This window comes from Urocitellus parryii, chromosome 10, assembly GCF_045843805.1.
Source record: "Urocitellus parryii isolate mUroPar1 chromosome 10, mUroPar1.hap1, whole genome shotgun sequence".
NCBI classification, from domain to species: Eukaryota; Metazoa; Chordata; class Mammalia; order Rodentia; family Sciuridae; genus Urocitellus; species Urocitellus parryii.
Window position 1 is genome coordinate 144,032,107 of NC_135540.1, and position 23,505 is coordinate 144,055,611.

General features: G+C 56.9%; 1 protein-coding gene across 1 annotated transcript; it reads left to right on the forward strand.

The window, feature by feature from the left end:
- Positions 1 to 8,721: 8,721 nt before the first annotated feature.
- On the forward strand, positions 8,722 to 14,927 carry Spon2 (spondin 2). Its single transcript, XM_026379475.2, has 6 exons — positions 8,722 to 8,936; positions 9,405 to 9,612; positions 10,021 to 10,244; positions 10,316 to 10,507; positions 10,961 to 11,135; positions 14,293 to 14,927. The coding sequence occupies exons 2-6, from the start codon at positions 9,408 to 9,410 to the stop codon at positions 14,475 to 14,477; spliced, it is 981 nt and encodes a 326-aa protein (XP_026235260.2). The 5' UTR covers positions 8,722 to 8,936; positions 9,405 to 9,407; the 3' UTR covers positions 14,478 to 14,927.
- Positions 14,928 to 23,505: the final 8,578 nt, after the last annotated feature.

Genomic DNA, 23,505 nt, shown 5'->3' on the forward strand with positions numbered 1-23,505 from the left:
TGAATGGGCCTTTGTCCACTGGCCGCTGGGCTTCGGGCTTCTGCATGTGCTCTGGGGTCAGTGCCACGTCAGACACGAGATGCATATGCTTCATCCCTTCTGCAAGTGTCTCTTCACCCTGTGGATGCGGTCTGTCAGGCACCATGCTGACTTCCACAAACTCACTGGGCCTCTCCTTTGTTTCCTGGGCTTTTGTCGTCACCAGGCAAGGACTGTCCACCAACACCAGGGAGCGTTGCCTCAGGCTTCTCTCCAGAACCCAGGGCCAGGAGCCCCGTTTGGGTCTCAGCCCAGCCCAGCCACTCGCTCAGGTCTGCCACCAGGCAGCAGCTCAGGTCTCCCATCAGCCCAGCCACTCGGTCAGGTCTCCTCCGGCCCAGCTGCTCTCCCACAGTGCATTCAGCCGCTCCAACTTGGCACTTTTCGTGCGGGAACCCGGTTCCCGGCATGGTCATTGCTCTTTCCTCCCCAGATGTTTTGGCACCTCCTTGATAATCATTTGGCCACTTGCGCAGAGCTTTGCTTCCACGTTCCACTCTGTCCCGTCGACCTGCACCACTACCTGCCACTGTGTTCCTGATGGGGTGACCCTGGTGCGTGTGCCAACTTTCTGTCACTGCAGGTTTGTGTAGCTCTGGAGTCAGGAAGCAGAGCATCATTCTCTTTCTGTAGAGATCCCAGGGTCCCCGGAGGTTCCATATGGAGTTTAGAATGAGTTTTTCTATTTCTGTAAGATCATTGTTGGGACTGTTCTAGGGGGGCATGGAATGTGTAGAACACGCTCCATACTGTGAGCATCCAGCCGCGAGTCTCCCCATCTGTGCACTGGGGCTGAGCTTCCATTTAGTTAGACGGACCTCACAACCTTCAGGAACGTGTCGTGGTTTTCATTGTAGGAGTCTGTCCCCTCCCGGGTGATGTCTGCACGTTTTATTTATTTCTGAGGCCGTTGAACAGGGAACTGTTCTGACAACCTTGCAGATTGCTCACAGATCCTCTGCAGCCATGTGGCTGGTTGAGCACATGCTTTGCAGTCTGCTCCCGGGTTGAATTCACTTTCTGGTCCTGCAGTTTGGACACAGGGACCTGTGCGTGTGAACAGGTGTACACTACCCGGGGTTTCCACAGAAGAGGTCCCATCATCTGCAGACGGCGACAACCGTGCGTCTCCTCTGACAGCGTGAGGCTGCCATTCCCCTCCCTTGCCCAGTGGCTTGGATCTGAAGGTGCAGCCTTGCATGGGAAGCGAGGGGAATCAAGTGTCGGAAGAAAAGCTTTCCGTCTTTCACTCCTGAGATGTTCGCTGTGGGCTTTTCACACACGGCGTTATGGTGAGGTTTCCTTTTTTTTTTTTTTTTTTTTTTAAGAATTTAACCTTTATTTGTTTGTTGTTGTTGTTCGTTTGTTTTTATCTGGTGCTGAGGACAGAACCCAGGGCCTTACCCGTCCTAGGCAAGTGACAGCCCCAGCCTAGATGTAGTTTCCTTTTATTCCTAGCCTGTCATGAACGCGTGGATTTTGTTAACCACGTGGGCGGGACGTGGATGCTCCTGCCCTTTCCCAGTGCTGTGCGGGCCCACTTCCACACAGCGGGCAGCCGAAGCTGCTCGTCTTAGCAGGCTGTGGGGCTGGGGCTCATGCCGTCCTCGGGGACACTGCTCTGTGGCCTCCTTTTCCTGCAGACTCCCTCGGGCTTTAGTGCAGGGTGACACTGGCCTCAGAAACGAGCTCCTCCCCTTCACTTCCGTGGATATTCCAGGAGCTGACTTTCCCTGTCCCCTGCGCGTTGGTGGCTGCAGGCCCTGGCTCCCTGAGGGGACTTCACCGCTAACGTGGCCCACGCCAGCCCAGCCCTGCAGAGCTCCCTCCTCTGATGCCTCAGCCTAGGCAGGAGTGTCCTGTGGTGGTCCCTCCACGGGTCTCCAGCTTCCTGGGCTGTGGCTCCGCGCTGCTCTCATGGCCCTTGGTCTTTGTGGAGCCATGCAACTCCACTGTCATGGCCACCATGGGGACTCCAGTCTCCTCCTCGCCGCACGGCTGGCCCAGGGCCGTCCATGTGGTCCACCTGTTCAGAGGATGGGCTTGGTCTGCTGGCCGTCTCTGTTTCAAGGCTCTCTAGCGTGTCGGCTAGACATCCCCTCCTGCTCTCAGCACGGCCTGCTTTCCTCTGGTCCTCATGCTGTGGCGTCGACGTTGCCCCAAGAGCCTCTGCTCTCCCCCGAGTCTCTGCACAGTCTCTTCCGTGGCGCTGCCTTGGCTGTGGGCTCATGCCATCCTCAGGGACACCGCTCTGTGGCCTCCATGGGCTCTGTCACGTGGGGTCCGCCTTCCTCCAGGTTTTCTCGTTCCTCTGAGAGTTCTTCTTGGACTTGCACGAGAGCGTGGGGTTTGACTCCCGCCCATCTGTGGACCTTCAGCTCCTCTCGTGTAGCTCCTCTGTTGAGGCCTCCGATCCCCGTCAGGGTCTGGGGACTCCCAACCTGGGTCCCAACATGAAAGCCGGCCAGGCACCCGGCCCAGGGCCCCAGTGTGTGCTATGGCAGGCAGACCGCTCGGTGGCAAGCTGAGTGGTCCTCGCTGGCCTCTGGCTGCTCCCCCGCTGTGCAGGACCGCGTCCAGGCCTCTCCTGTCGCAGAGCTTCCTCTGTCCTTCAGTCTGCGGCCTGTGGCTGGTGTCAGGTCTGGGACTTCGAGTCTTCTCCACTTGGAACCTTTGGCCACAATGCGCCACCAGCTTCCCGACTGTTGGTGTGGCGTCCCAGCCCTCTTATTGCTGTGGGCGATGCGTGCCCTGCCGCGTGCCCCGCCGAGTGCTCCTGCCACACACTTGGGCTGTTGCCTTTCTGTGCTGTATTGGCCAGTTCCATGGCTCTGGGCCTGAGGGGCAGAAAGGCAAGATGGAAGCCAGTGACGTGGCTCCTGGCAGTGGAGGGGGGCAGAGGGTCCCCTCCACACCTGTCTCTACCACCTTCCCACAGCCCCTTCGCGTTATGAATCCACCCTGGGTTGATGAGCCCCACCCCTGGACCCAGCTTCCCACACAGGAGCACCAGCCAGACCTGAGCTGCTTCTCCTTCACGTGCTTCTGTCTGTGGTCACCGGGCTGCCTCAGCGTCCCCTCGTTTCTGAGGTGTGGTCTTCTGCCCTCAGGACTCTGGGCCCACTCACCACCCCCTGGCCCCACAGCCTCTGGCCAGAGGCCGGGCCTCACTCTGAGTGGGCGATGGCTGCTTCTCTGGCTGCTCCCCCGAGTCTCGTCTGGCTGGACCGTGGGGTGGCGGCCCCCAGTGCGCCTCTCCTCCACGCCCTCGTGTGGGCGCAGGGCTGCTGGACGTGCAGTGGCTGCTCTCCTCAGTGCTGGGAAGTCTCTGGGTGACGTCACCCCTTGACCCCGCCCGCCTCTTGCTGTGGCCCTCCTGCCTCTGGTCTGCCCCGCTCTCCTGTCCTCTCCCTTCCCAGGCTAGATGAGCCTGTGAGCTGCTTCCTTCTGTCTGCTCAGGCCCGTGGCCTCAGCAGCTTCTCCTGCGCAGCCTCCCTGCTCCCTCGCCTCCCGCCTGGTGCACGTCACTCAGGACTTTACTTTCCAGACGTGGCTCCTTTAGGCTTTGAACACACTCTGTGAGAATACTGACCAGATGGGTCTGGCACACAATGCAGCCCAGGTGCCCGGTCGGCGGGAGCAGGCCTCACAGCAGGGCTGCCTCTCCTTCAGCAGAGTCAGGAGGCGGGGGCCACTCTCGGGGTAGAAAACGGCCACCGGTTACAAGAGGGGTCTGGGTTTTTGTAGGTCACACTGAGAGGTGACTTCATGATTGAAGGGGTCAGTTTGGGCACTCAGGAAACAGGTTGTGAGAATTTGAAACTTGTGTTCACTGGCAAAGGATGAGGGTCTCAGTGCTCATCTTTTTCCTCGGGGGGTCACTCTAAAGGGTCCATGTTTATCTGGGGACTGCCATTTTCAGGACTGATGGGATTGTCTCATCACTGGGAAAGGATTTGCTGGGAGAGGGTCAATGTTCTCCCTTCTTCCTCCTCCCTCTGTCCCCCAGGTCACACTATCTTGGGGCCGGCCTCTGGACTTCCTCGGTGACAGTTCCTATGGGTTCTATCTTCCCCAATGCCATATTCCTTTGTTTTTCCATGTCTCATAATTTTTGGGTGAAAATGAACATTTAAAATAACGTGGCGACTGTGGAATCAGATTCTACTCTCCACTTAGGGTCTGTTGCTTTTCTCCTTGTTGTGATTTGTTTAATGATTTTTCTAAATCAATTGTATGAAACCTGTATTCTTTGCCATGTGTGCCCAGTGTCTCTCCTTGGTTGATTTTTAGGAAGAGTTCTCCCTAATTGCCTGGAACCGATAACTCTTTTTGTTGTGGCCTCTCCATGTTCCTTGGGCAGGATCTCCACCCTGAGCCACGAGAGCCTTGCACTAGCTCTCAAGTCCTGCTGGCGCAGAGTCTCGGATTCAGAGCCAGAGCCTGGACACTCCAAGGTCTTTCCTGAGCTTAAGCACCGCCCTGGCAATGAGTGTCCTCTAGTTTACCTGGAAAATGTTGGGATTTCTCAAAGTTCCCCAGGGACATCCCACTCCCAAGCCTTTTCTTCCAGCTTCTTGGTTAGTCTATGATTTAGCCAATGTCTGGGCACCACCTTGGGCAACTGCAACCTCCGCCCGAGTGTCATGGACAGCAGCCACCAGGTGACCTCTGAATCAAGTCAAGCACAACCGCCCGGTGGGGTCTCCTGGGGCAGATGGACACAGATCACCAGTTTCTAAGTCTTCCGCAGAGCTGGAGAGAGGGTGGGGTCTGGGGCAAGGGAAGGCACCAAAGCTTGCTATTTTCACCAGAGTTTGCCTATTTTATTAACAGAATAAAATATCTACAGACATCTGCAAGCCTTTGGTTAATTTCCAGGTGAGGGGGAAAACGTCTGCTTTGACATGTTTGCCAGTTTTCTCATCGACTCGATGGGGAGAGGACTCCCAGAAGCCCATACTTGGCCACAGTGCAGAGGCCATGGCATCTCACTTTGAATTAGGGGACATCATGGCACATGCTGCTCAAAACGGACAGGCCCCCTTTGAGGAAGCCAGACAGTGGTACAGCTGAGGAAAGCTGTATTGAGAGCGCCCGGCAGCACGAGATCCTCCTCCCAGACCTGCAGCCAGAGGCACAGCCTGGCCTCCCTGTGCCTCTGGGGGATCGGGGCCAACGTGTGAGAGTGCAGGGTCCAGACACGGTGGGGTGTCCAGGGCACAGATGAGGGCAGCTGTGTGTGGCTCCATTTTGCAGTAGCTTGAACACTAGGGCAGGGAAGAGGCTGCCACGGGTGCTGAGCAGGGCGCCCTGCACCGTTCCTCTAGGTGCTCCCCTGGAGGGCGAGGCCGTGGAGCTGAGCTCAGGACTTGGTTCCTGGATCTGCTCAGACTCTGGGTCAGAAGCACCCAGCCAACCGTGGCCCAGTTGGGAGGTCGGGAGGTGTGCTCTGGGTGTGGGTGGGAGTTAGCAGGGCAGGATCACCGTGGGTTTGATTTCTCAGCTGGTGACCTCAGGAGCCAGCTGCACCACGCAGCCTGGTGTGCAGCTCTGGAAATCCAGCCTCCTCCAGCCCCTTAACAACCTGCAGCACAACCCCATGTGCTTCTTCTTGTTGCAATGGAGTTCCTTCTCTGCAGGAACCCTCATCAAAAATAAAAGCATGGAGGGTGTGGTAGGACATCCCAGGTGCTCCTCTGGGCTGGTGTCAGAGGCTTCTGTTTGAGACCCAGATAGGCAGGACAGGAAGAAGCTGCATGGGAAGAGTTCTTCAGGCAGAGGAGCTGTGGGTGCAAAGGCCCTGGGGCATGAGCAAGCTGGGAGGTCCTCGTGAAGGGAAGGCCATGAGGTGCTGAAAGGAGAAGGGGTGGTGTTAGAGGGAGAGTCAGACCGTGTGCCCCATTCCTCTAAGAGCAGCCCCCAAGGGTGGGAGCGGCCTGTAGAAAACATGTGTGTTCAGACACTGGGTGCCTGGCAGGAGCCAGGCCTTGGGTAACTGTGTGTGGAGTGGGTGAGTGGGCAGAGGAGAGGCCTGTGAGGGGGGGTGTGGTATCTGTGGGCAAGTTTTTAAAGGCACAGCAGGGCCCCTCTGGGCACCAGACGTGCCGCCTGCAAGAGACAGCCTCTCCCCCGGTGGGGATTCCGGTCTGAGTCAGCACATGTGGCCTAGGAGCTGGGTGCTGCCCAGGTCCGCTCAGGGCCCGGCCACGCCCCAGGGAGGGCCCTTGCTGTGCCAGGCTTGGGAGGGAAGGGTACTGGCCAGCGCGCCCGCCCGTGTGGGCTCCGCTCCTTCAAAGGCTTGCTCATGGAGCCCCCCACCCCCGGCGGGAGGGCCTTCAGAGACCTGGTAGTGGCCACACGGGCCTCTCCTGGAGTGCCCGCCTGACGGTCACCCACACTGTGCCAACCTGAGCGGCAGGGGCTGAGAGAAGGCCCAGGGGTGTGGGCAGAGCAGCAGGCCTGGGCCCTGTGGGCACCCACACTGTGCCAACCTGAGCGGCAGGGGGCTGAGAGAAGGCCCAGGGGTGTGGACAGAGCAGCAGGCCTGGGCCCTGTGGGCACCCCAGACACCTGGCCCACAGCACGGCCCTGCCCACATCCCCTGAACAGAAGCTCAGGCCACAGCTGAGTGGCCTCCAGGAAATCCCTGTCCTCAGAGGACCCTGGAGCTAGAATCGACCAGTTAACCCAACTCTTGCTGAGTAACAGAACCTGGTCAGGAGAAGTGTCCTCCCCATCCCAGACCTGCAGCCCAGGGCCTCTGGGTCACTCTGTGTCCCCCAGACCTGCTCAGTGAATGAACATGCCCTGTGTGTACATGGGGGTCACCTTGCACAGTGTCCCTCACGTGGCCTTCACAGGAGAGCACCATGCCTGATTCGCAGAGGAGCCTCCAGCGAGCCTGTGACAGCACAGAGGAGCTACTCCTGCAGCCAGGCTCTCTGCCCTGTGAGACCCCAGCCCAGCCTCAGCCAGGGCCAGCGTCACAGGAAGGAAGCTGGTCCGTCCCCAGGCCTGCTTCGGGGTCCCTTCCCTGTCCCATCCTGTCACAGAGGAAGCTGCTCTGCCCCACCCCCACTTGGGGCAGCCCTGCGGTAGCATTGGGGCCTGTGGTCCCAGGCTGCTGCTCCCAGCTAGAACCCAGGGGCTGTTACTGCCGTCCTTTGGGTCCTAGAGCCCAGGGCAGTGCAGAACTGCGCCCAGGCCTCCATGAGAAACAGGCTTCTGGACCAGCCCTCAGCGTCTGCTGGGAGCAGAAGGGATCCCGGAGGGTCCCCGAGCCAAGGCCCCTCCGCAGCGCAGGCCTCTACTGTTGGAGGGTCCTGCGGAGCTGAGCCTGCCTTTCCCAGTGTCCCTGCAAGGCTGGTGTCCTGGTGGCTTCACCCACATCTCAGCAGATGGACTGCAGAGCAGCTCTGCGAAGACAGCTGTCTCCTATTAGGCCAGACAGTGAGATCGCCCGGGTCGAGCAGGCCACGCTCCTAAGGCTTTTATTTTGAAAAGTAGCTGCTTTTTATAAGACATTACGTTGTTTATGCTAACATAGAGTAGCTTAATTTTGTTCTTTTCAAGTGAATCCATAAGTATTGTGAGCACCTATTTAGAATAGGGTAAGCTCCACAGACAGGCCCACACCCACAAGTGCTCCTGGTCCTGAGGTCAGCCCTGTGGGGACTCCTGCCAAGGCTGGCCTATCCTGAAGGCTGCAGGCTCAGCACGGTGGGTGACTGCCCTGAGGTCCTGCTGTGGTGGGTGACTTCCCTGAGGTCCTGGTGTTGACTTGAGGGCAGGTTAGATCATCGGTGTTTGCATTCTATTCTCGTTGATTCTATTTATTCCCACTCTGTCTGGTCTGTCTGAATAGGAAATGCTAAGAGGATTCTGAAACCCAGATGCCTTCTGTCCAGACTTGACAGCCCCCTCTGGGGGGCAGGGCGGGCTTAGGGATTGAGCAAGACGCCTCGCCTCACTTCCCAGCTCCCAACAGGGTTCTGTAAACATCTTCCTGACACTGGGCAGCAACAACCTGCAGGCTGTCTGCCTGTCTGGGCCCACGCCAGCCTTCCTCCTGTCTGTGCCCCACCACCTTCTGGGTGGGGGCGGGGGTGTCCATGGGGTGGCTGCAGAACACATTGGCCTACCAACGTGGGATCCTAGGGAGGGTGCCCCCTTTTCCGTGGCTCATCCTTGAGCCCTGAGCACCTGACTGTGGTCTCCTGGGTTCTGAGTCCCTCTGGGAGGCACTGACTCCCGCTGCCCTCTGGCCAGCCATGTGGACTTCCTGGGCTGTCCTGCACAGTTGCAGGCTGCAGTGGGAAGGAAGCAGCTGTGTTTGGCTGACACCCAGGGCCCCAAAGTCCTGGGATGCTGAGCTGAGAGCCCTGGGTCACCCCAACCTACCTCTCTCTCTTTTCAGGTCAGGTTATAAATGGGGCCATTCAGGTCGCACCTGTGGGCAAGGTATGAACAGGCGCCTCTGTGGCCCCTGGCCCTGAGCTCCCTGGCTCTGAGTGCACAGCTGCTCACAGCACCACCCGGGGAGCGGGGGAGCCGGGGCGGAGTGCGGGGAGGGAGGGAGGGGAGGAGGAGGGCAGGAGGAGGGAGGGAGGGAAGACAAAGAAAGGGTGCGGCCAGGGCCAGCCAGGGCGGGAGTGAGCTCCAGGGAGCAGGTCAGCTCTGCAGTCAGCCTGTGGGAGGCTGGAGAGCAGCAGCCCCACAGGCCCCTGGCAGAGAGAGTCCCTCTCGCCCTTGTCCCGTCTGCCACTCTCTGGAAGGAACAGCCAGCCAGCCGAGCTCCAGCCTGGGGCATAAGTAGGAGCTCTGGGTTCTCAGAGGGACCAGCAGCAGCCAGCAGCTCCTCACCCTGCCCTGCATCTCCTCTGCCGCTCCTTCAGGTTAGTAGGGTGCACCCGGGTCCCTGGGGAGTGCAGAGCAGACTAGCCGCAGAGGGCACCCTCCTCCACCCCACCCTGGGATGGCCACGGAGCTCTGCTGGTTCACCCCCCACACACTGTGCACACACACCCGGGCCAGGATGGGGCTCCTGGCTGGAGACGCAGCAGACAGCCAGTGCTGGCCTGTGCCAAACCCCCCACCCGAGGGCCTGGGCACGCTTGGCTCCGCACTCTCAGGAAGGCTGGCCATCCCGGGGGCTCTGAGGCTGCCGGCTCCCTGAGGTCCTGGTGGACTTGGTGGCGATCTCAGGCTCACGTGGCTTCTCGGGGTGCAGGGTCTGGGGACTCACAGCTGAGGGCTCTGGGGAGCAGGGTGTGCACGACCCTCTCTGCTCTTGCCTGGGGGGGACAGGTGGGCAGGGGCTTGCTGGGATCCACAGTGCCGGCACTGCTCTCCCTCTGCTGAAGGTGATGGAAAACCTGAGCACCAGCCTCTGGGCCCTCCTCCTGGCCACACTCAGCTCCACTGCCAGCCAGCCGCTGGGGGCAGAGGCCGTCTGCACAGCCCGGCCTCCAGCCAAGTACAGCCTCACCTTCACGGGCCAGTGGAGCCAGGCGGCCTTCCCCAAGCAGTACCCGCTGTTCCGGCCCCCTGCACAGTGGTCTTCCCTACTGGGTAAGGCATCCCTCTCCCCGTGCCGGCATGTTCCGTGGGGACGCCCCACCTGGGAGGGCTCTGCGCAGTGCTTCACGAGTTGGGGCACTCTCATCCAACAGACTTTGAGATGCTGGCTAAGCACCTCCTGTGTGCCAATCATTGATGGTCTGGGCTCAGGGTGTAGTGAGCAGCAGGGGGGCAGTCATGGGCCAGGTTGGCTGGCCATCCGTCACTCAGCCGGGGGTCCCTAGAGTGTGTGGATGTAGAATGTCACCATGGAGTGGACGTGGTTCTTCGCCTCCCAGCTGGGGGAGCTGATGATCAGGAAGGGCAGGATGAGGTGTCCACGGGGCTGGCCAGCTGGGGCCTGAGCCTGGGAGGCTGCGTGTCCCCACCACCTGCTCACATGGACTGGCTGTGGCACAGGGGCCTCGCACAGCTCTGACTACAGCATGTGGAGAAAGGACGCCTACGTCAGCAACGGGCTGCGGGACTTCGCCGAGCGCGGGGAGGCCTGGGCCCTGATGAAGGAGCTGGAGGCTGCGGGAGAGAAGGTCCAGAGCGTGCTGGCCGTGTTCTCAGCCCCCGCCGTCCCCAGCGGCACGGGCCAGACTTCCACAGAGCTGGAGGTGCAGCCCCGGCACTCGCTGGTAAGCTGTGGCCAGGAGAGGGCGGGAGGTGCTCCCCGGGCCGCCGCCCGCTGAGCCTCTGCCTCACACAGGTGTCCTTCGTGGTGCGCATTGTCCCCAGTCCTGACTGGTTTGTGGGTGTGGACAGCTTGGACCTGTGCGAGGGAGGCCGCTGGAAGGAGCAGGTCTCCCTGGACCTCTACCCCCATGACGCAGGGACAGACAGTGGCTTCACCTTCTCCTCCCCCAACTTTGCGACCATCCCTCAGGACACGGTAACTGAGGTGAGTGGGCCAGGGGGGCAGAGCTGGGCCTTGGGCTCCTGCAGGGAAGGGCCCTGCCCTGGCGCTGCAGTGAGCTGGGTGCAGTCCCACCTGTCTGCCGGCCACATGCAGGGAACAGAGTGAGACACGGGGTCCTGCAGGCCCCTCCTGGCCTGCTTCCCAGCTTCCCAGCTCCTGCCTGGGGCCCGAGCCCAGCACCACAGCGTCTCAGCTGAGCCTGTGCTGCCCCTGGCCAGGCAGAGGGCATGGCAACCCAGCCCAGGGTTTGGGGAGAGGCCAAGGCAGGCGTGGCCGGCCGTCCTGGGTGTGGGTGTTGCTCAGATGAGGTCCAGACCAGGGTCTGTTTTCCAGCAGTTCCTGGCTGGACACAGGGTGCTGCCCAGCGGGCCATGCACACACAGGAAGGTGGGCTTCCTGGACCCTGTGCCAACTCCCTCTCTTCCTCCAACCCAGATAACGTCTTCCTCTCCCAGTCACCCTGCGAATTCCTTCTACTACCCGCGGCTGAAGTCCTTGCCTCCTATGGCCAGAGTGACCCTGGTGAGGCTCCGGCAGAGCCCCAGGGCCTTTGTTCCACTTGCCCCAGACCTGACCAACAGAGACAATGAGATCGTGGACAGCCTCTCAGGTAATGTCCAGGCTTCCAGTCCCCTGCGCACTGCAGGTGGACAGGCTGGCAGAGATAAGTGGGCACAGAGCCGGGGAGTGCATGGGAGCCTGCGGTGGACACAGGTGGCTCCAGCTCACCCAGGGGAGCTCTGTGCCTACTACAGCCACACTGGAAAGAAGTCACAGCTGAGTCTGTCCTGACCACATGGGGCACGTGGCTCTCTGTGGCGCCCAATGGGATGTGCTACCACCCTGGCAGCCCCACTTGGCTAGGCTCACCCTCCACAGTGCCTGTAAGGACAGGGCCTCTCTGGGCACCTGAGGGACTGCTGCTCCACTGGTCCCAGACCCGAGTCTGAGTCGGCAGAGGGCACCGAGGCCCTCACGGCCACGAGGCTAGCTCTCAGCGACTCAGGACGGGCTTGCTCCCAACAGCGCCAGCTCTTCACACGGGCAGCTGGAAACGCCCTCCACTATGGCCGGAGTTAGAAAGGACCCAGGAGAGGCGAGAGACAATGTCCACTGGAGAGGTCCCAGGGACCTGCACGTCCCAGTGATGGGGGTAGATCCGAGTCTGCTAAGTAGGTCCCATCTTCTCCCCATTCACAAAGGAGTGGAAGGCAGTGGCAGAGGTATCAACACCCACAGGTGACAGCTGTCACAGGGCTCCTGCGGGGCCTTGGGTTCCATCCAATAGGTGATAGGTGCCTGCCTGGGGTGGGGCAGGCGCTGGTGGCCCACGTCCCTGTGGGTCCAGCTGCCATAGCACTCGATGGTGCATGCAGCTGGACTCAGTTCCCTTGCTGCACGGTGACCTCCAGCCCCAGGTGGGGGTGGACAACAGCTGAGCCGTCCCAAGGCTGGGGTTCCCCTGCATGGACACAAGAGGGCAGGGCGAGGCTCCCACCTGCTCATAGGCCTTCGGAGGAGCCAGGGCTTCATTCAGCAGGCTGCACGGACAGTTCCTGGGGAAAACGGAGCTGACCAAAATCTGGCATGCCGAGAGCTTTGGTCACAGGGGGCCTGCTCACCCGTGCCTTGCTGGCTGGAGTGGAGGGAGGCTCGGGCCTCCTCACAGCCCAGCCTCTCCTGTGGGCCTCCAACCTCATGGGGGGCAGGTCAGGGCCACATAGGAAGCCGCTGGCACCCCAGAGATTAAGTCAGAGCCTAAGTCGGAGCACCTCTCTGTGGTCCTGGCGACTCCTGCCCCTCCTCTCAGAGGGCAGTCCTGGGATGCTGGAAGGTGGCACTGCCCCACCTGCCCAATGAGGTGCCCGCTCTGGGATCTGATGCCCCACTTGGGTGGACAGCCTCATGTCACTCATTCATGCCACCGGCTGTGCCTGCAGGCTGGCCAGAAGAGTGACTAGTGGCAGATCACTGGAGGGGCTCTGTCCCACCCAAGGCTGGCATCCAGCCACATGGGGTGTGGGACATGGGGCTGTCAGGGCCATGAGCAGAGGGGACAGTGCAGGAAAGGGAAGGCAGGGAGAGGAGGGGAGATCTGTGTGGAGGAGGGACACAGAGAAGGGAGGGTAGGGTAGACAGAGCCAGCTGGTCAGCCAGGGACCACAGTGTGGAGTCAACAGTGTGCAGTGCCAGAGAATTCCACTGAGAGATGTCGCTAGAGGGCGCTGGATCAAGCTGAGCCCTGCCACCCAGGAGTCTGAGGAGCACAACAGGGAGACTCTGGTGCCCTGCTCCCCACATGCTCCCCACATGCCCAAGCCATCCCCAGACCCCAAGAAAGGCCTCACAGTCAGCCCCTCCTGGTCCCTGCCTGCAGGCTGGCTCCTCATGTCCACCACAGCTGAGGCCCAGGGCTCTCTGCCTGGCACCTGCTACTATCCCTGGGGGAGCAGAACCTTTCCAAGGTGGAAGCCATGCTGGGCAGTGATGGGTGCCATCCAGGAAGTCCCCACCAGGCCCAGACCGGGCTCCACATGTTCCTGTCTCGCAAGTGGACACCTTGTCTTCAGGCCCAAGAGGTCCACTGTGAGCCCAGGGCTGCTGCAGCACTCAGCCCAGGCCAGGCCCTGACAGCCTGCCTTCCCAGCTGGGGAGCAGGAAAGCAGGTCCTGTGCTGGCTGGGCTCTGTTGTCCCCGGGCCTGCTGCCCAGGGCCCTCGCTCTCAGGCAAGGCTTTGGGAAGAGCCGGGGGAGTCTGCCTCTCTGAAGCCCCACTCTGGAGGGTCTTTGCAGACCCTGTCCCACCCCTCTGTGCTGTGGAGAGGGCTTCTCCAGGCACAGGCCTGGCTGGAGCTTCTGGAACATTCCAGGTCCTGTGCCCGGCAACGAAACCCCTTGTCCCCCCCCGCCCATTCTTCTAACACCTGTGACTTGTTCTGGGGTCTGGTCCTCAGCAGTCACAGAGCAGGTAGCATGGTGAGGGTGAGATACATGAGAACAAAGCCCTTCAGTGTGAGGCCACCACCCTGTTGCTGGCTGCTGACACACATTTCACCTGGGCTCCTGGCCCCTGGTGTGGGGAGACCCTCTCCTGGGCAATGGGCACAGAGAAGTGCTATCCAGCTGGGTGCAGTGGCACACACCTATAATCCCAGCGGCTCTGGAGGCTGAGGCAGAAGGATCCCAAGTTCAAAGCCAGCCTCTGCAGTGGTGAGGCCCTAAGCAACTCAGCAAGACTCTGTCTCTAAGTACAATGCAAAATAGGGCTGGGGTGTGGATGAGTGCCCCTGGGTTCAATCCCTAGTATCCTCTCCCCCCCTCCCCAAAAAAAGCAAACTAAACAAAAAGGCAAGCACTGGCCTTCTGGCTGGAAAGTGGAGATTACCAGGTGGTTTGACCAGAACCCCAAATCGATGATTTTAAACTTTATGAATATAATGAAGACCGACAGACAGGGCACAGGAAGAAAGGACCAAAGTGTCTGGGTGCCACCAGGACAAGCTCCTGCAGCCCAGACCCAGGGTCCTCTGTCTTCAGAAATAAGCCAGTTCCCAGGGTCGCTGTGGCCTGAAGGCTGGGCTTGGCCAGAGACCCTCCACCAGAGACCCCCCACCCACCCCACGGCCTCCTGTGAGGCTCCCAGGGACTAGTGCCAAAGCCCAGGCACTGCAGACCCAGCCAGAGAGGCTGCGGGCAGGAGGGGGAAGCAGTTTCCAGCTTCTGCTTCTTCTCAGCGCTGCCCTGCCCTCTCCCCTGTGCTTGGTCCAGTTCCAGAGACACCGCTGGACTGTGAGGTCTCCCTGTGGTCATCCTGGGGACTGTGCGGAGGCCCCTGTGGGAAGCTGAGCACCAAGAGAAGGACTCGCTATGTCCGCGTCCAGCCGGCCAACCACGGGACGCCCTGCCCCGAGCTGGAGGAAGAGGCCGAGTGTGTGCCTGACAACTGTGTCTGAGCCCAGAGCCCAGCCCTCCATGGCCTCCTCAAGCCTGGGTCACACAGGGTTCCCGGAGGGTCAGGGCGGCTGCCTGTGGCCAGGCCGCTGGGCGCCCCTCCTGGGTATGGAGAGCCTGTGCAGAGGTGGGGTCCCAGGGCTGTGGCAGGCGCTTCCTCAGGCTCGTTGGCCCTGAGGGTCTCGCTCTGCATTATGTCCCCCATAACTTATCACTCCTCTGGGAGGCCGCCTCTGAGGCGAGAACATGCACCCCAAGAGCAGGAGAGGGGACGCCCAATCCCGAAGCCCTGTGCACACAAGGTTGCAGAATACCTCAGACCTGGAGCCCCAGGCCACCACCCCCCACTCCTGGGCATGCCTGCCACCTGGGAGCAGGGTGACCATGAGAGACAAGGAGAGGGGCAGCGTTAGAACCTGGGTGTCTTCCTGTCATGACCTCTTTGCATTGGAATAAAGGCTATCTGTCCCTGATAAACACCAGTGGCCATCCCCACGCCTCTCCTGGACACCTTGGCAGAGGGCTGCTGGGTGTGTGGTGACAGGAGACACATTTGAGAGGCAGGGCGGGGTGGCGGCACCTGGGGGTGGGGAGTGGGGAGACCTGAGGTCGAAGCTTCTGAAGCAGCCTCAGCACCGGAGCAGCATGAAGGGCTGCTGGCTCATCCAGGAATCTGGAGTCATGTGCAGGCAGCAAGTGACAGAAACCCAGAGCACCCACAGGTGGCTGGGCCACACAGCCCTCGCACTGTTCCCTGGCACTGAGCAGCTCTGCTGGCCACCAGCAGGCACCTCTGGGGATCTGAGCTCAGGGGCCCCAACCTCCAGCCTCACTGATGCCTGCCTGCTGTTGGCTTTCTGTGACAGTGACAGAATACCTGAGGTTATTCAGGCTCACGCTGTGGAAGGTTTCAGCCCGTGGTCTGGCCGACCGATTGTTTGGGGACCTGTGGAGGCAGCACATCAGGTGAGGAGGCTGTGTGGAGGAGCAAAGCCGTTCACTTCAGGGCTGGAGTGGAAGAAAGAGGAGGGGGCTAGGTCCCACTGTCCCTGTCACAGGCACACCCCCCACCCCCGTGACCTAAGACCTCCTGAAGGACCCACCGGCTCCAACAGCACCACTCCAGGGAACAAGACTTCAGTCATAGGCTGCTGGGGACACCCCAGGTCCTCAGGGACTGGCCATGGGTGTTCCCGTCTCTCCTGTGCATGCCAGAGGCCCCTAGTGCTGCAGCGGGCCGGGCCACAACGTGAGGTGGAGGACTCAGGAGCTGGACCCTGGCACAGCCCTCCTCTAGCAGGCTGGGCCTGGGAGATGGCCCCTCGCCCTGAGGGGACCTGTTAGACCGCTCTCAGGCTGGCTGAGACCCTACCCCTGATGCTTCCCATCACCCTGCGCCTTGTCGTCCTGAGAGGTCCTGGACATAGCCCAAGCTCACAGGGCCTTGGGCTGGCTAGCAGCTCTCCTCCAAGGCTCCTGCACGGCCACGCCTGAGCACATGGAGATGAAGAGCACGACCAGGACCCTGCCAAGAGGATGCTCGCTGCCCCAGGCCAGGCACCCAGCGACCCTGCTGGAGAGAAACCCACCACCCAGGAGGCACACGGCCCTGACACCCTCAGCTATGAATCAGCAAACTGCAGGACCACCAGACTGCCGGCCAGGGTTAGGGTCAAAACTACCCCAGAAGGATGGTCTGGGATTCTTTTTTTTTAATATTTATTTTTTAGGTGTAGATGGACCAACACACTGGCTTTATTTTCATGTGGTGCTGAGGATTGAACCCGGGTCCCGCCCATGCCTGGCGAGTGCTCTATCGCTGAGCCACCCTCCCAGCCCCGTCTGGGATTCTTAAGTAGACCAGAGTGGGATGGTGCCGAGCTGATGAGCTTAGACCTGGACACACAGACCGAAGAACAGACTCACAGCCCGGGTGGGTGACACTGCAGCCCTGGACCCTTACAGCGCAAGTCACCAACCCCGGGCCACGGCAGGGCCTGCCGTCCTGGAGACCTGGGTAGGGAAGTGGAAGGAGGGGCCACACTGTCCACACCTGAGCCTCCTGGGTGGGGTGGGCAGTGCAGGGAGTGCTCATGGGGTCCACACCTGAGCATCCTGGGTGGAGTCGGTGGTCCCATCACACAATGAATACCTCAGGGTAGCTGAGGGACACCTGGCCAAAGAGGTGGGCTGTCCATCAGCTGGTTGTGCACACACTGGGGGCCAAGAGGTGCCAGGCCCACTGTGTGCAGTGAGAGGAGGAAGTGGTCAGCCAGGGGAAAATCATGAGAATGGCCCCCTGTGCTCAGCAACATGCAGTGATGGAGGCCAGATTGGGTCAATCTGTGGCAGGGCAGGAATAAGGGAAGATAGGGCCTGAGAAGTGACAGGAGGGACTTCCTGGCAGATGGCAGACTGAACACGCCCACCCCACTCCACTGGAGCTTCTGGCCGGGACGTGTAGATGGCACAACCCAGAGTCTGCTACATCCCCTACTGACCCCAGGGCTGGCCAGGTGCTCTAGAGAGATGCCCTCCACTTACTCAGAACAGCTGGACTCTGCACTCTGGTCCAGACACCACCTGAGACACTGCCTTTTCCAGAAGATCTCCCCTCCCCACTTCCCAAAGTAAGCCAACAAACAAACTGAATGGGAGCTGCAACCAGGAGCCAACGGCACCCTCAGTAGGGAAGACTAGTGCAGACTGTCTACAGGAAGGCCCAGGGTGGCCCCGAGAGCCTCACAATCACAGTGAGTCATGGGCACAACACACTGATCGTCCCATAACCAGAAAAAAGTCTCCACCACTGATGGCATCAGCAGAAGAGTCCAACAGAGCCAGACAGTCACGATCACTTAGGGGAACTGCAGAACAATATAAAACAGGTAGAATAAAAGGACAGTTGATGAACGGCTGTTAGAAACAAATTTGGAAAGGAAAAACTACTAAATAACAAAAGCTGTCAGTGGACCAAAGAGCTGAGTACTCATAGCGGCTAGAAGGAGCTGGGCGTGGCTAGGAGAAGTGTGGCTAGAGAGTGCTGGTGAGCAAAAAGATGGAGCTGAGACCCGGAATGCAGCACAGACATAGCAGAGGGGACCCCTGAAAAAGATGTGGAAGACAAAATGGGAAATTCCAGGATTTTAAAAAATTGTGAGTCTAAAGGAGATGGTAGACAAGATAAAGAAGAGTTATGATTTTTAGTGAAAAAAATGCAGTGCAGAGAACTGGTTAGCATAAAAAGGTGTCTGCAGAAGCAGCACAGCATGTCCCAAAGAGAACCAACCAGGGCAGTGTTGTCTGCACAGCATGTGGGACTGAGCGCAGAGCACACAGGACCTTCAGGGCCCAGGGGAGGGGACATGTTGCCCACAGAGGTGCCGCTACTCAGTGCAGAACTGCTCGGCAGCAGCCTGGCAGTCAGAAGGTGGCTGGATTAGATTTCCCAGAGCTGTGCCCAGCATGGCGAAGACTGCAATGCTTCCTCCCAGGAGAACCCCACTGGGGGAGTTCTCCATGTGCTTCAGGACAGAGCAAAACTACCCCAGAAGGATGGTCTGGGACTCTTAAGTTAGCAAAAGCATAACTTCCCCAAGGATGGAGGGAAAATGACAGCAAAATCTGGAGGAGAGTCAAACAGCAGGGTAAAATCACAAGTAATCAGCAGCCCGGGGAAAAGAAGCTCTAAGCTGGAAGTTTAGGTTCACAGATTCAAAGTGCCAGGCGGGTTTTTAAGCACAGAGTCTTGGAAGCTCAGGGAACTGGACTTTCTTACCAGGTTCTATGATGCCTCTGTGATGTTGTCAAGGGATAAAGCTGGTGTCCTGCGGTGCGCCCCCTGTTCCTTGCCCCTGGGAGAGTCAGAGGCACTGACTGGGCTGCTCCTCAGGTGCTCCACAGGACATTGTGAGGCTGCCCCAGTGCAGGCTCCAGTGCTCCTTGTGGGAGGAGTCCTAGTTACAGTGCCGCTCTTCACCTGTGACCACAGCTCAGGTGGCTGGGGGTACTTGTGTGGGTTTTGGAAATCTGTGCTCTCCAGGAATTTGTTGATTTTGTCTAAAGTAACTCATTCATAATATTCCTTCTCTTTCTTCCTAGGCTTGAAGGATTTATAGTGATGTCCCTTTCTCATTCTGACACTGGTGATTTATGTTTTTTTCTTATTGGTCCAGCTAAATGTTTATTGACTTTATTAATCTTTTCAAAGAACCAATTTTTTTATGTAATGAAATTTCTTTACCGTATGTACATTTTGCTTTGATGATTCCCTTACTTTAGTATCACTTTACTATTTCCTTCCTTCTTCTTGCTTTTGGGTATAACGTGCTTTTCTTTTTTTTTTTTTTTGAGAGAGAATTTTTAATATTTATTTTTTAGTTCTCGGCGGACACAACATCTTTGTTGGTATGTGGTGCTGAGGATCGAACCCGGGCCGCACGCATACCAGTGAGCGCGCTACCGCTTGAGCCACAACCCCAGCCCTCTTTTTCACTTTTGAACATGGAAATTTGGGTATACATTTTTACACTTTTTAATACATGCATTTAAAGGTATCAATGTTTGAATGGTTTGCATCTTTCCCTAGGAAATGCTAAAGAGAAAGAGAATGGTGAAAGAGTAACAGGCCCCGGAATGCAGTCCTGGCACTAGCAAGAAGGGCAGGCTGGAGAGGCTGCCAAGGGCACCCAAGGCAAGGCTGAGGCCCTGGTCAGGCGCACCCACCGAGATATTCTCAGGACAATCAGTGGTTGTGATACAAAAATTAAGTAAAATCCCCTACTCTTATGTTTCAATTAAAAGCTCATAATTGTTTTTTTAATCTTCTTAATATTTACTCTTTAGTTGTAACTAGACACAATATCTTTATTTTATTTATTTTTATGTGGTGCTGAGGATCAGACCCAGGCCCTCGCACGTGCCAGGTGAGAGCTCTACCTCTGAGCCACAGCCGCAGCCCCGAGAAACACTTGTTTTGAACACATTTTCTCCACTGTTGTCGGAGGAGGTTCAGCTTGAGGACACTGGAGAAAGTGGACACTTCACAGCCAGGCTGTCAGCAGGAGAACTAAGTTACTCTTCCACAAGGACGTGGGATTGGGGAGCCGCCACTGTCCAAAGGAGAGTGACGTGGCCACCAAGAACAATGATGAAGGGACAGTGGTACAGGCGGGTCACTAAGGGTGCCAGAAGTTCTTTCATAAGAAACAACTACTAGAAATCTTGTGCTAAAGAATTCAGCATGCTCATCTGCACCCAAGGCTCCCAGGAGGGTGCCACGGCCTCCAGGTGCAGAGCCCAACCTTGGGGCCGTCTCTCCAGGGCTGCCTGAGCCCAGAGGGACTCCACCCCAGCAGGCACCAGCAGTCCCACTGCTCCCACGGACACCAGAGGCATCTGGAGCGCTCTGCAGCCCTCACAGGCCTTGAGCCCAGGGTGGAGACCGACAGGGTGCCACCTACTGCACTGCCCACAGAGAGCCCGACCTACACAGTGCCTCCCCAGCAGGTTCCTGCCATGGAGCCCCCTTGAGGCACTGCCCCGGGATCCTACGAGCAGCTGATCAGCAGGCCCCTAGCTGGCCTGCCCAGTCCTGCCCAATCATGAGATCTTTCCCACTCTCTCACACCCTGGGAAATACATGAGCAGCCCACCTTCAGTGGCTCAGCCTGCAGAGACCCCCAGGAAGCAGCCAGTGTCCCCGCCCCCCCTCCCACTTCCCTGGAAGCAGTCAGACAGCCCTGCCCAGCAGCCCTCAGTCCTGAGAAGCAGCCAGGAGGCCCCACCCATTCTCCTGCGGCCCCCAGAAGCATGAAAACCAAGGTAACCAGACAACTGCAAAGGAAAACAACTCTCTAGCGAGAGACCCCAAAGAAAAGACAATCAACAAATTATCTGAAAAGTAATCAAAAATAATGATTCAAACTAGGTGTGGTGGCCTGAACTAGGTGTGGTGGTCTAAACAACTAGGTGTGGTGGTCTAATACACCTGTAGTACCAGCTACCCTGGAGGATGAGGCAGGATTGCTTGAGCCCAGGACTTTGAAGTTAGTCTGGCAACCAAGAAAGACCCCATTTTAAAAAGAAGAAGAAGGAGGAGGAGGAGGAGGAGGAGGAGGAGGAGGAAAATTCTAAGGAAACTTTTTTTTTTGTGTGTGTGTGTGTGTGTTTTTATTGGTTATTCAAGACATTACAAAGATTGCAGAATCACATCGGTTACACATACACATTTTTACATAATGCCCTATTAGTAACTGTTGTATTCTGATACCTTTCCTATCCTCTACTATCCCCCCTCCCCTCCCCTCCCATCTTCTCTCTCTACCCCATCTACTGTAATTCATTTCTCTCCTTATTTTTTCCCATTCCCCTCACAACCTCTTATATGTAATTTTGTATAGCAATGAGGGTCCTTCCATTTCCATGCAATTTCCCTTTTCTCTCCCTTTCCCTCTCACCTCATGACTCTGTTTGATGTTAATCTTTTCCTCCTGCTCTTCCTCCCTGCTCTGTTCTTAGTTGCTCTCCTTATATCAAAGAAGACATTTGGCATTTGTTTTTTAGGGATTGGCTAGCTTCACTTAGCATAATCTGCTCTAATGCCATCCATTTCCCTGCAAATTCCATGATTTTGTCATTTCTTAGTGCTGCATAGTACTCCATTGTGTATAAATGCCATATTTTTTTTATCCATTCATCTATTGAGGGGCATTGGGGTTAGTTCCACAGTCTAGCTATTGTGAATTGTGCTGCTATGAACATCGATGTGGCAGTATCCCTGTAGTACGCTCTTTTAAGGTCTTCAGGGAATAGTCCAAGAAGGGCAATAGCTGGGTCAAATGGTGGTTCCATTCCCAGCTTTCCCAGGAATCTCCATACTGCTTTCCATATTGGCCGCACCAATTTGCAGTCCCATCAGCAATGTACAAGAGTACCCTTTTCCCCACATCCTCGCCAACACTTGTTGTTTGACTTCATAATGGCTGCCAATCTTACTGGAGTGAGATGGTATCTTAGGGTGGTTTTGATTTGCATTTCTCTGATTGCTAGAGATGGTGAGCATTTTTTCATGTACTTGTTGATTGATTGTATGTCCTCCTCTGAGAAGTGTCTGTTCAGGTCTTTGGCCCATTTGTTGATTGGGTTATTTGTTTTCTTATTGTTTAATTTTTTGAGTTCTTCCACAACATTCTTCCACCATGATGTTCTGACTCACCCCAGGCCTAAAGCTATGGAGACAGTCAGCCATGGACTGAACCTCTGAAACTTGAGCCAAAATAAACTTCCCTTTTCTACGTTGTTCTTGTCAGGTCTTTTGATCACAGTGATGAAAAAGATAACTAGAACAGAAATTGATACCAAAAAGTGGGGTCATTGCTGTGACTAACCTGACCATGTAGTCCAGAAGCCTTTGGAGATGGTTGTTGGTGCTGGGGGTTTGAGAAGTTTAGAGATACAAGCTGGAATGGCTTTAGAATGTTGTAAATGAAGGTGAATTGGTGATTCTGATGGGTGTTCCTGAGACCAGAATGCCAAAAGGTCAGCGGATAGAAAAGACTGGTCTCATGAGGTTTCAGAAGAGGAGGATTATTGGAAATGAACTAGAGGTCATTTGTGTTATATTCTGACAAAGATGTTGTCTACGTCTTACCTGTGCCCTGAGAATTTCTGTGAAACTTAATTTAAAGATAATAAACTAATTAATCTGGCAGTGGAAATGTCAAGGCAGCATAGCATTCAGACAGTGGAAGGGATATTGTAGTGCTTTTAGAAAAATTAACTGTGATCATAAGGAGCAAAAGCAGAGCAAAAAGATTTGAAAAACTTGCAGTTTGGCCAGAAAAGTAAGTGGAAAACTGGGGCTAAAAAGAAGTGGTGGTTGTTAAAGAGACTCTCTCCACTCTTTAAGAGTGATCCTAGTACTTTACTCAGAAACAATAGGAAATAGTTTGAAGGCATCTGAGGAATTGGCAAGACTCAACTCAGTCTCAAGAGTGTAAAAATAAAAATTCTTTTGAGTTGGGGAGTGATACAGGCCAAATTATATTGTTATGTTTTGGGCATGTATTGAATATGTGACAATAAATTCCATCATTATGTATAACTATAATGCACGAATTAAAATGTGGAAAGAAAAGGTTCCTTTGAGAGGAGACCAGTGGGGTACCCTACTTTCACAGTGGGGCCTAGGAAGTTGTTTCACCATGCTCAGTGACCCAGGCACTCAGAGCTACTGCAGCCTGAGTTCACGCATTTTCCACTTGTTTCAAGAGTGTTTGCAGTTGCTTATTGAAGCATTCTTACATAGTGCATGTACACACTAAAAAGTAGCATGTGTAAAAGCTGGTGGCACCGGTTCAGGTCTGTGGCCACGTCACTGCCCTGTGCCAGTGCCACAACCCAGTTTCTGGATGCAGCTATGGAGTTGCCTCATTCATGCAGGAAGTTGCACTGGGGGAGTGGGGCAGCAGTCTCAGGCCCTCTCTGCTCTTGTGGGACTGGAAGCCAGTGGTGCGCAGTCTTCAGCTCTGCCTGGCATCATCAGGGAGGTGGTGAAGGGTGGCTGGTGGCTTTTCAAGGGCTGGTGGAGCTGTAGCTGGACACTCCCAGAGCAAGGCAGGGTTACAGACCTGTTCTTGCAAATTTCTGAGAGTCTACAGGTATTTCAAATGAGAAGAGGAGACACTAGGTGCAAAAACCAAGAGGACCTAGTTGACTGCTGAGTGATTTCACTCCTCTGCCTGTGTTTTTGTTGTTTGTGGTAGAACCCTGGGCTTCACCCTTGCCAGGAGCACTCTACCCCTGAGCCCAGCCCCATCCCGATGATGTCTCTCCCTTCCTTACAGGAAGCAGACAGCCTCCTCAGCGTGAGGCCTCAGTGAGGTTCTGCCTCCTCTCCAGTATCAGAATACTTTCATTGCAGAAGCCTGCTCCTCCTGCTGCCCGAATCACCACAGGCTCCTCCCCGCCTCCTCCCTCCTCTCAACTCCAGCCGCCCCTTCAGTCCCCCTCCCCCGCCTCTGCCAGGCA

Bases quoted from the DNA above. Each gene is read 5' to 3' on its own strand.
- Spon2 (XM_026379475.2), top strand. From the start codon at position 9,408: ATGGAAAACCTGAGCACCAGCCTCTGGGCCCTCCTCCTGGCCACACTC. The intron at 10,245-10,315 runs GTAAGCTGTGGC...TGCCTCACACAG, and splicing joins TGCAGCCCCGGCACTCGCTG to GTGTCCTTCGTGGTGCGCAT. The intron at 10,508-10,960 runs GTGAGTGGGCCA...CCTCCAACCCAG, and splicing joins CTCAGGACACGGTAACTGAG to ATAACGTCTTCCTCTCCCAG.